Source organism: Mustela erminea, chromosome 9 (genome assembly GCF_009829155.1).
Source record: "Mustela erminea isolate mMusErm1 chromosome 9, mMusErm1.Pri, whole genome shotgun sequence".
NCBI lineage: Eukaryota > Metazoa > Chordata > Mammalia > Carnivora > Mustelidae > Mustela > Mustela erminea.
In genome coordinates this window covers 31,158,764-31,171,030 of record NC_045622.1, presented here as the reverse complement: position 1 = coordinate 31,171,030, position 12,267 = coordinate 31,158,764, and the positions used below count along the sequence as shown (strand labels likewise).

Sequence of the window (12,267 nt, the reverse complement as noted above, 5' to 3'; positions counted from 1 at the left end):
CTTTATTTCAAAAGATATTAAATTAAAAGGCTAAGTGGTAGGGAATTTGTACAACAAATGACACAGGATTACTATCTCTTATATACAAGTTGCATTTGCAAATCAGTGTGAAAAGGTCTTCAATGGAAGTTATGAAGTAAGAATTGGAAAGAACAGAAAATGGAGGGGAAGATGGTGGCAGAATAGGAGGACCCTACCTAGGTTTGCCTCATCCCATGAATCAAATAGATAGCTATCACATCATGCTAAATACCCAGAAATTGACACAAAGACGTTCAGAAAAAAACTCCACAACTAAACGGAGAGAAGAGGCCACAACAAAGAAGGTAGGAAGTGCAAAAACACAGTTTGGGAGAGAAATAGATCATGGCCATTGTGTTAGGGGTAGCCACAGTAGCTGAGAAGGGTGAGAGAGACAGACTAACACATGAGGGAGGAGGGGAACACATTAGAGAAATGAATCCCTACAGCAATGGGCTTAGAAAGCGAGAGGAACTGAATTTTGAATTTCGTAAGTTCTGGCAACCATGGGGCTTAAAGCCTGAAGTTCTAATGGTCAGCAGGCTTGGCTCAGGGAGATCCTGGCAGCATTGGGATTGCTCTTGGATAGAAGGCAGGGTAAGCAGCTTGTGGGCATACAGCGTGGAAACAGTGATCTGAAGAACACCTGGGTCACCCAGTGAAGAGGTTATTTGCTTATCTCAGAATATGTGCCAAAGAGGCAACATTCACAAAAAGACCTCTCCCAGAACAAAAGAGATGGCAGGTGCCGTTTCCCTCCCCTGCCGCTCAGCATAAGCACAGGGCCACCTGTGGGAACCACTGCAGGGCGGACACTCCCCACACCCTCTTGTGGAGCCACCCTTCCCAGTCATGCTTGCCTTGGTCCCAGAATTGCAGGCCCCCACCTTCAGGTCAGCCAAAATCCTGCCAACACTGCATCTCCAGATGCAGGAACTTTGTGGAGCCTAGGTTCTAGGGGCAATGGCAGTTTGTCTCATTTCACAAGCAGACCAGAGCACACTTAGTTGAAAGGCACCACATTCAGGCTAGGGACCAAACATGGCTTGGAAAGGCAAAGAGAGTCTCTGCAGATGACTGGTCTGAAGGATAAAGCAGCCAGGACACAAGAACAGAGCACATTAAGCACACATTGGAGATAATCCCAGAAGTGCTGGGCCCTGGGAAATAGGGGACACTACAAGTGGGGGCACTATAGGGACCTCTTCTTTATAAGGCCATTACTCTAAAGAATAGGAGATGTAACTGACTTTCCTAAAATAGTCACAGAGACTTCAACAAAATGAGAAGACAGAGGAACTTGTCCCGATGAAAGAATGGGACAAGGGATCTAAGGCCATGGCCAAAGATCTAAGTGAAGCAGATATAAGTTACATGACTGAGAGAGAATTTAAAGTGGTGATCATAAAGATACTTGCTATGCTTCAGAAAGGAGTAGAAGACATCAGTGAGACCCTTAAGATGTAGATAAGAAATAACAAAGCAGAGATAAAGGGCTCAATAAATGAAATGAAAAACACACTTGATGGAATAAATAGCAGGATGGAAGAAGCAGAGGAACAAATTAATGACCTAGAGGTTAGAGTAACAGAAAGTAATTAAGCAATTACTCCAAAAATAGAAAAAAGAACTATGCAAAATAAGAATAGAGTTAGGAAAATTAGTGACTCCATCAAACTTCCATAATAGTGTTGTTATTATGGAAGTTATAGAAGAGAGAAAAGGGAGGCAGAAAATTTATTTGAAATTCAATGATAGCTAAAAATTTCCCTGTCTGGAAAGGAAACAGATACCCAGATCCAGAAGACACAAAGAACCCCCAACAAAGTTTAAAAAAAAAAAAAAAAAAAAAAGCAGATCCACACCAAGACATATTGTGATTAAAACAAAACAAAAACAAACAAACAAACAAACAAAAAACAGTGATAAAAAATATATATATAAAGAAGCAAGAGAAAAGAAGACAATTACATATAAGGGAAAACCCCTTAAGGCTATCATGGGAATTTTCAACAGAAACTTTCTAAGCCAGAAGGAACTGGCAAGATATATTCATGATGCTGCATGGGAAAAATGTGCAGCCAAGAGTACTCTAACAGCAAGGCTATCATTCAGAATAGGAGAGAGAAAGTTTTCCAGACAAATAAAAACTAGAGAGTTTGTGATCAATAAGCCAGCCCTGCAAGAAATATTGAAGGGGGTACTCTGAGTAGAAAGGAAAGACCATAAGTAGGAGTATGAAGGAAGGAAACAAAAACAAACAAACAAAAAGTATGAAGAAAGGAAAAAAAAAGTGAAAATGAATATTGTTTATAAAGTCTCAGTCAAGGACCCACAAAATAAAAGGTTGTAAAACATGGCACCATATACCTAAAACATGAGGAAGACAAGAGGTTCATCTTAATACAAACTACTGTATATGGAAGATGTTATATACAAGCCTAATGATAAGCACAAATCAAAAACCATTAATACATATGCAATAAATAAAGAGAAAGGTATCCAAATATATCACTAAAGAAAACCAGCAAACCATGAAAGAGAGAAAGACAAAGTCTTCAGAAACAACCACAGACCAGGTAATAGAATGGCAATAAATATATCTATAAATAATTACTTTGAATATAAATGTTCTAAATGCACACTATCAAAAGACATTGTGACAGAATGAATAAAAAAGCAAGACCCATCAATATGTTGCCTATGAGAGATTCATTTTAGAGCTAAAGACACCTACAGATTGAAAGTAAGGGTTTGGGGAAACATCTATCATGCAGATGGATGTCAAAAGGAATTTGGAGTAGCAATACTTATATTGGTACTTATATTTAAAGTAAACTTTAAAACAAATAGTGTAAAAAAGAGACAAAGAAAGACACTAAATAATAATAAAGGACAATCCAACAAGAGGATATAACAATTGTAAATATTTATGTACCCGATTATATAAAATGGTTAATAACAAACATAAAGGAGCTAATTGATGATAATATAATAATAGTAGGGGACTTTAACACCCCACTTACATCAAAACACAAGTCATTTAAACAGAAAATCAGTAAGGAAACAATGACTTTGAATGACACACCGTAGCAGACGGATTTCACGTTCAGAACATTCCATCCTAAAACAGAAGAATGCACATTCTTTTCAAGTGCACATGGAACATTCTCCAGGATAAATCACATATTAGTCTACAAAAGAAGCCTCAACAAATTCAAAAAGATCTAATTCTTACCATGCATCTTTTCTAACCACCACACTATGAAACTAGAAGTCAACCACAGAAATAATTTGGAAATACCACCCGTGCATGGGGGTTAAATAACATGCTACTAAACAATGAATGAGTCAACCAGGAAACCAAAGAAGAAATGAAAAAGTACATGGAAGAAAAAAAGAAAAAGAGAAAATGCAATGCTCCAAAACCTTTGGGATACAACAAAAATGATTCTAAGAGAGAACTTTGTAGCAATACAGGTCTACCTAAAGAAGTAAGAAACGTCTCAAATAAATAACCTAATATTACAACTACAGGAGCTAGAGAAAGAACAATAGACAAAATCAACAAAAAGAAGGAAATAATGAAGCTTAGAGCAGAAATTATTGATATAGAAACTAAAAACAAACAAAAAAACCACTAGAAGAGATCTATGAAACTAAGAGCTCGTTTTTTTTTTTTAAAAAAATCAATAAAATTGATAAACCTCTGGCCAGACTTATCAAGAAAAAAAAGAGAAACTACTCAAACAGAATCACAAATGAGAGAGGAGAGATAACAACTGACACCACAGAATACAAACAATAATAAGAGACTAGTATAAAAAACTATATGCTAACAAGTTGGACAACCTGGAAGAAATGGATAAACTCCTAGCAACATATAACCTAACAAACTGAACCAGCAAGAAATAGAAAATTTGAAGAGATTCATAACCAACAAACAAACTGAATCAGTAATCAAAAAATTCCCAAAGCCAAAAGTCTAGTACAAGATAGCTTCACAGGCAAATTCTATCAAACATTTAAAGAAGAGTTAATACCTATACTTCTCAAACTAGTTCAAAAAAATAGAAAAGGAAGGAAAACTTCCAAATTCATTCTAGGAGGCCAGCATTACCCAAATACCAGAACCAGATAAAGACGCCACAAGCGAAAAAGAGAACTACAAGCCAGTATCTCTGATGAACATAGTTAAGGATATCCTCAACAAAATACTAGCAAACAAGCCATAAATTAAAAATCATTTCCCACAACTAAGTGGAATTTATTCCTGGGATGTAAGTCTGGTTCAGTATTCATAAGTCAATCAACATGATAAACCACATCAATAAAAGAAAGTATAAGAACCATATGATCATTTCAATGGATGCAGAAAAATCATTTGACATAGTACAGCACCCATTAATAAAAATCTTGAACAAAGTAGGGATAGAGAAAATATACCTCAACATAATAAAAGCTGTATATGAAAAATCCACAGCAGATGTTATCCTTTATGGGGAAAAACAGAGATTTTCCTCTAAGATCAAAAACAAGATGAGGATGTCTACTCTCACCACTTTTATTCAACATAGTACTGGAAGTCATGGCCAGAGCAATCAGACAACAAAAAGAAATAAAAGGCATCCAAATTGGATGCTAGAACTGCTAGAATTGATAAATTCAATAAAGTCACAGGATATAAAATTAATGTACAGAAATCTCTTTCATTTTTATACACCAATGATGAAGTAGCAGAAAGAGAAATTAAGAAAACAATCTCATTTACAATTGCACCAAAAATAGTAAGATACCTAGGAATTAACCTAACCAAAGAGATGAAAAACCTGCACTCTAAAAAATCAAAATGCTGATGAAAGAAATTGAAGATGACAGAAAGAAATGAGAAGACATTCTATGCTCATTGATTGGAAGAACAAATATTTTTAATATATCTATACTACCCAAAACAATCTACACATTCAGTGCAGTCCTTCTCAAGATACAAACAGCATTTTTCACAGAAAATAATAGAGCAAATTATCCTAAAATTTGTATGGAAACAGGAAAGACCCTGAATAGTCAGTAATCTTGAAAAAGAAAACAAAAGCTTTGGAAGTATCACAATTCCAGACTTTAAGTTATACGACAAAGCTATAGTAATCAGCACAGGTACTGGTACAAAAATAGACACATAGATCAATGGAACAAAATAGAAAACCTAGAAATAAACCTACAATTATATGGCCAGTTAGTCTTTGACAAAGGAAGAGAGAATTTCCAATGGGAAAAAGATCATCTCTTTTAACAAATGGTGCTGGGAACTCTGGACAGCTATATGCAAAAGAATGAAACTGGACCACTTTCTTGACTATACACAAAAATAAATTCAAAATGGATTAAAGACCTGAATGTGAGAACTGACACCATAAAAATCCTAGAAGAGAGCACAGATATAATTATCTGACTTTGGCTATAGCAACATTTTTCTAGATGTCTCCTGAGGCAAGAGAAACAAAGCAAAAATAGACTATTTGGGTTACAGCAAAAATAAAATGTTCCTTCACAGTGAAGGAAACAAACAACCAAACTAAAGGGAACCTACAGAATGGGAGATGTTTGCAAATGGCATATCTGATAAAGGGTTAGTATCCAAAATATATAAAGAACTTGTAAAACTCAACACCCAAAATCCAAATAATCCATTTAAAAATGGACAGAAGACATGAACATTTTTCCAAAGAAAACATACAGATGGCTAACAAAAATATGAAAAGAGTCACATCATCACTTATCATGAGGGTTATGCAAATCAAAACTATAAGGTGATTTCACCTCAATCCTGTCAGAATGGCTAAAATAAAAAACACGAAGAACAAGTGTTGGTGAGATATGGAGACAAAGGAACTCTCTTACATTATTGGTGGGAACACAAATATGATGTAGCCATGGATGGAGGTTTTTCAAAAAGTTAAAAATAGAACTATCTTATGATCCAGTTATCAGGCTACTGGGTATTTCCCCAAAGGATATAAAAACACTAATTCAAAGGGATATATGCACCCTTGTGTTTATTGCAGAATTTACAAAATAGCCAGTATATGGGAGCAACCCAAGTGTCCATCAATAGATGAACAGATAAAGAAGGGGTGTGTGTGTGTGTGTGTGTGTGTGTGTGTGTGTGTGTGTAATGGAATATTCAGTCATAAAAAAGAGTGCAATCTTGCCGTTCCCACCAATGTGGATGGAGGTAGGGACTATAATATTAAGTGAAATAATTCAGTTAGAGAAAGACAAATACCATATGGCTTCATTTAATATTTGGAACTTAAGAAAGATGTATGGAAGTGTTGAATCACTGTATGATACACTGTATGTTAACTGGAAATAAATAGCCTTAAAAAGAAAACAAAGAGCAAGGGTGAAAGAGAGAGAAGGACATCAAGATTCAAGCAAGCTCTTAATTACAGAGAACAAACTGATGGTTACCACAGGGGAGGTGGGGGAAGGATGGGTTAGATAGGTGATATAGGGATCAAGGAGTGCACTCATTTGATGAGTACTGTGTTGCTGAATCACTATATTTTACACCTGAAACTAATGTAACACTGTATGTTAACTGGAGTTAAAATATAAAAATTTTAAAAAGAATATAAAAGTATATTTCATCAAAGAAGAAATATAAACCATAATAAGAATTTTAAGTTTCTTTTTTATATAAATACTGTAAGTTTCAATGTCACACATATTAAGAAAACAATGCAGTTTAGTAATTGCAGCAGGATATTATTGTAACTTATGAGAATATAATATGCATAGTGAAGGTGTGGCAAACAGTACACTTTTGTTTTTCTAGTGGAAACATAAATTCATTCAGTCAACTCCAAGGTAAATTTGACAACTTATGTCAACAAAGTTTAAATGTGCAAGATAATTAAAATGATTATGCTGTCCAGAATTTACTTAGGAGGAATTATCAGTCATGAGTGAAACAAAAATTGTATAAATACATTGATGGAAGAATTACAGGGTAAAAATTGAGAAACATCTGAAGTGGCACAAATGAATAATTGGAATAAATATGCCAATATAACTTGGTGAAAATGGAGTGTAATATGGCTGTAAAAGGTTCTATTTGCAAATTATTTAAAGATATTGAAAAATACTCATTAGATAAAGTGGGGGGAAAAGTAGAGCTTAAGCCAGAATATGCAGTATTATTCAGGTTTATTTAAGTGTGTGTTTTACATATCAAAATATAAATGGTAGGATTATAATTCTTGTTTTTATATTTATGTCTTAATGGATAATGAGTAAACTTACAATAATGAATATATATTTCTTTTATAATCTGGAAAAGAAAACAGAGGAGAAAAAGGGTCCACATATCACTATATAGTCTTTTAACAGGTTCATTTTATCCCCACCTCCTAAATGAAGGGAATCCCTTAGAGTCTATGTTTATGTCTCTATTGTTATAGCATGTGTGTCCCTGAAATCTCTTCCTCTGCACTGCCTGTAACATTTTAATGACTATCTCCCGGGTAAAGATTTCATCATACCTGACCACCTGCACTGCCTCTTGCTGGTTCCCAGGACTTCAGACTATCAGTTCTTAGTGAATGTGTGAAATTCCCCATCCTGATTTTCTCAAATTTGCTTCTGTTTCTCATTTATTTAATTCTCAATTAATGCTGATATTATCTCTTGTTATCAAAATTATCTTTAAGTTTTAAACTTAAACTTGGGAGCAACCTAAGTTGCTTGCTTCCCCCTTGCTTCTCATACCCACATCTTTCAATTTCTCTTTCTTACTGGGATATATAAACACCTTTACCCCTATCAAATAAGTGGTCTTTTATCATCACATGCACCCAGTCCTGCCTTTTAATCAAAATATTCTACACTGTCCTCACCATAATCTTCTTGAAATACTGCTTTGACAAATCAACATCTTCCTCAAGCTTTAGTCCTGTTTACGTGATGAAGTTTGCACTCATTCTATCTTATGCCTTTACTCTCATTTCTTATCATTCCAAACCTGGCAGTCTTCTGAAACATAACTTTTCTTGACTCTATTCCCTCTCTCAATCTCCTCTCCTTTTATTTCCACCTACTCTAAAGCTCTTCATTTTTCAGGGTCCAGCGTAAATTCTTTCTGCTCTGGAGGTAATTTGACAAATATCACATGGAACTATTTTCTTTACCTTAAGTTGACGTAGATAGCTTATTGGAGCTGGGGGAGAATCTATGTATCTGAGAACTTTATGGTTTTCTTAAGAAATTAACTTGTTTCTTTTTTTAGCAAGATGACTTTACTGTCCCATTAATCTTATAAATGGCAGTTTATACATATTGTTCTGACATAAATATTTCTAGTGCTCCCTCTTAGTTTTAAAAGTTGGGACAGTAAGTTAGATGGTTATCCTACTGATCCAGTACAGAATACAGAACAACAGCTGTTACTGGATATATGAGCAAGTGCCTTCTGGTGAACCACGTGCTATGAGCTTAAGTACTAGAGGGAGTCACCTTAAATAAAAGAATGCTTTTCTAAATTTCATACTGAAAAGTAATTAAGCTATAGTATTTCTTAAGCTCTGTATATTCTGGGTGACTCTTCAAAGCAGGTTCAGTATATTGAATATAGTTGTTTAGGTTGGAAATAATGGAAAACCTGCATTACTGACAAACAATAAGCATTTATTTTCTTTTATTCCCCTTTGTGCTCCCACTCCCTATCTTTTGATAACATAGGATTGTGTGTGGCCAATAAGTTTCTGAGGAAATAACTTAATACTCTTAGATCAGGGACCTAAGGTCAAGACTACTCCTAGGTTTGGCCATTTGCTAGGAGGACTCACTGCTATCATTTATTACAGTGAAAAGATACAAAGAAAAATCAACAGAAGTGCATAGAATGAAGACTGAAGGAAAGCAGACACAAACTTGCAAGAGTCCTCTCTCAGCGGAGACAGATAGAACATGCTTAATTCCCACAGCCATCAATTGTGACAGCACATGTAAAAATGTTGTCTATTAGAAGCTCATAATAGACCGAGTGCCCATAAATTTTATGGGGGCTGGTCACATAGGTACTCTCTGCCTTTCATATCCTTAAATTCTAGACTCCCAGAAGGAAAACAGGTGTTTGTAATAAATAATATTGTTGGCACAATTTAGGCACAGGGAGCTACTCTCTCCTGTTAGTGGTAGGTACCTTCCTGAAATCCACATTGCCCGATACCAGCAAGGACTGGCCTTGTAAACAGACCTTTCAGTGGAGAGCATTTAGGTCTTCACAGTTTTGTTGACCACAAGTAGCCATCTATGATGTAAAGGTGTCTCAAGATTTTGGTTTGTTCCCTTGTGCTAGTCTATACAATCAGTGTCATTATTTTTTAAAGTAAAGAAAAGCTTCAAAGGTAACTTGTGGCATAGATTTTTCTCTCTGAGATTGAAAACATTCTCAGATGGTTTACACCCAGTGTTGTACTGGAGCTTTCTTTTGGAGAGCTGATTTTCTTATCTCTTCCTAACTAACACATTCAGTGAAAGTAGGTTTGTGGTTTGGAACTGGCTATTTTGGGAATATTTACACCACAGAAACCAGCATAGACTGCAAATCAGGCATTCCCACCAGAGACCCAGTTGTTAAACATTGATCATATCACCACCTATACCTCCTTACCGTTCATTCTGTAAATATTATATTCTTCTAACAGTGATAAGAAGAAAATATATATAGGTATATATATATCCTAAACTGTTTTCTGGGAGCTGAGAAGCTTCTGGTTCAAATTTCCTACCTGATTTATATGTTCTTTTGTATATTAGTTTGGAAACTTGGAATTCCCAACTTTAAAAATTTCTAATGAGTTGCTAATAATATTGGATTATTTTTATTTATATAAATTAATTAATAGTAAATAGTTATTACTAAAGGTGTTTCAAATGAAATTTTAATATGCTGTGATGATGTTCAAGCCAACAAACCTAATTTTATCTTTTTTAAAGCTTTTCTATGTGAAATTATCATTGTAAATGGCTCCAAAGCATTTTCTATTCCCAAATTATTGTTGGTGGATGCTTAATACTCCAGAGAGCCCATTCTTTTCTTTTCATCTGCTCTTGATAATATCAACTGGTAATGAAGAGTACAAAACTGGGAAAGAAAAGTAAAATTATGATTCTCTACTAACTTAAGATCAGTTTTAAAGAGGACATCAGAAGATGATAGTAGGGGGCGCCTGGATGGCTCAGTGGGTTAAAGCCTCTGCCTTTGGCTCAGGTCGTTATCCCAGGGTCCTGGGATTGAGCCCCACATCGGGCTCTCTGCTCTGCAGGGAGCCTGCTTCCTCCTCTCTCTCTGCCTGCCTCTCTGCCTACCTGTGATCTCTGTCTGTTAAATAAATAAAATCTTTAAAAAAAAAAAAGAAGATGATAATAGGTATGAAGAAGAGGCAACATCAAAAATAAAAGAGAAAATTATCTCGATAACACTTTCTCATACTTCTTCAATAGAACCTTACTGCAGTTATGCATAATAAATGTGCATAACATTGATAAAGCATGATTCATTAAGTTAGACCTATTTAATTTTTTTTTCGGAGATTTTGCCTAATGATGTGACTCTACTGATTATTCTCAAATGATTCTCCCTCAGTAAAAATCCAAATTGTTACAAAGTATCTAAGATTTTTTTACAGTGTGATGTCAACCTTACTTCATTCACCCTCCTATCCTCTACTTTTTACTCTATAGACAAACTCTGTCAGTATCTTTCATGCCTCTTTACTTTTTTGTGTTTCCCTATTCACTGCCAGTTGTTCATCTCAAGATTCAACATATACCACCACCATTTTCTTTCTGAATTTTGTTTCTTTTTCTATGATTCCATAGATGTCCATATATATTAATATGCCTTCTGTATGTTTTTTGTGGTGAATGTTGTGTGCTTATCCTCCCTCTCTTCTTCACATTCCATACCATATAAACTCTGGTGGGCAAGGACTGGGTTTTCCTTGTCTCTGTATGTTCAAAGCATAATAATTGCTACATTAAAACTTTTTGTAGAACTTAATTTTTGATAAAAAATTTGAAGTAGAATAGGACTTGAGTCCTTTTCTATATAGAACTATCAATGATTACTCTTTGTGTCATGATTTGCCTCTTTTTTACTTTTTAGGCAGATACACAGATTGACCGAGAACATCAAAATTTTTATGAAGCATCACTAGAGTATGTCTTTAAAATTCAAGAGGTTCAAGAAAAAAAGAAGTTTGAATTTGTTGAACCGGTAAGTTTCAGTTTCCCTACAAAATAGTAGTTCAACACAGCCTATGAGAACAAAATTTGTAATGTTTTTCTATTGGACATGTGATTTTTAAAAACAAAAGGGAAGGGATGTGTAGAGGAAGGCTACTAGGTGGAGGATAGAGCACTATTAGGGCAGTGGAACTATCCTATATGATACTATACTAGTGAATATATGTCATTATGCATTTGTCAGAACTACAGAATATACAATGAAAAGGGTAAACCCTAATGTACAATATAGAAGTTAATTAATAATAATCTATCAGTCTTAGGTTTTCATTTGTAACTAATGTACCACACTAATGCAAGATGTTAATAATGGGGGAAACTGTGGTGGAGGTTGAGGGAACACATGAGAGCTCTTTATATTTTCTACTCAATTTTTATATAAACCTAAAACTGCTCTTAAAAATAGTTTATTAAGGGAAATATTAAAAAATGAAAAGGGTCACATTATATATATACCTAAGTAAATATAGCTCACCCCTAAAGCGATCTGTTTACTAAACCTTTAGGTGAAAGGAGAAAACATAAGGTTATATTTCTCCCTTTGTCCCCTTCCACTTTCTTGCAAGGCTGGAATCTGCCTGACTTCCCTATGAAGTCATTTATCTTCCTAAGTCAGTGTAAAAAGTAATGGATTTCCTAGTGTAAATTGCATTACAGGAAAGAACAGGTGGCTGGTCTTTATAAGCCTACTTCATTTTCTTAGCATTTTTCCCCAAGTACTACCATAATATGTTACAGTATTGCCTGAGTAGGCATCTTCATAATGCATCATCTGTGATGAATCAAAGTAAGTCCTGTAAGTCAAGATAATCTTTGTTAATATATAATGTTCAATTCCCATGAAATGAGTAGATAACAATAGTTAAATACATAGATAATCTAAAAGATGATTTAATCCTTATTTTTCTATGTCAGTTTTTAAGAAATCTGTTTATA

The 12,267-nt window shown here is 34.8% G+C and overlaps 1 protein-coding gene across 3 annotated transcripts in view; it reads left to right on the top strand.

The window, feature by feature from the left end:
* The window catches only part of ARHGAP42 (Rho GTPase activating protein 42), a 293,252-nt gene that overhangs the window by 187,422 nt on the left and 93,563 nt on the right, over positions 1 to 12,267 (top strand). For all 3 annotated transcript variants that reach the window (XR_004289597.1, XR_004289598.1, XM_032360563.1), the window contains exon 6: positions 11,192 to 11,302. Coding sequence is in view for 1 of the 3 variants with exons in the window: in XM_032360563.1 (XP_032216454.1) it covers positions 11,192 to 11,302 (111 nt within the window). In the remaining 2 variants the exon portion in view is untranslated. The remainder of the gene's footprint in view (positions 1 to 11,191; positions 11,303 to 12,267) is intronic.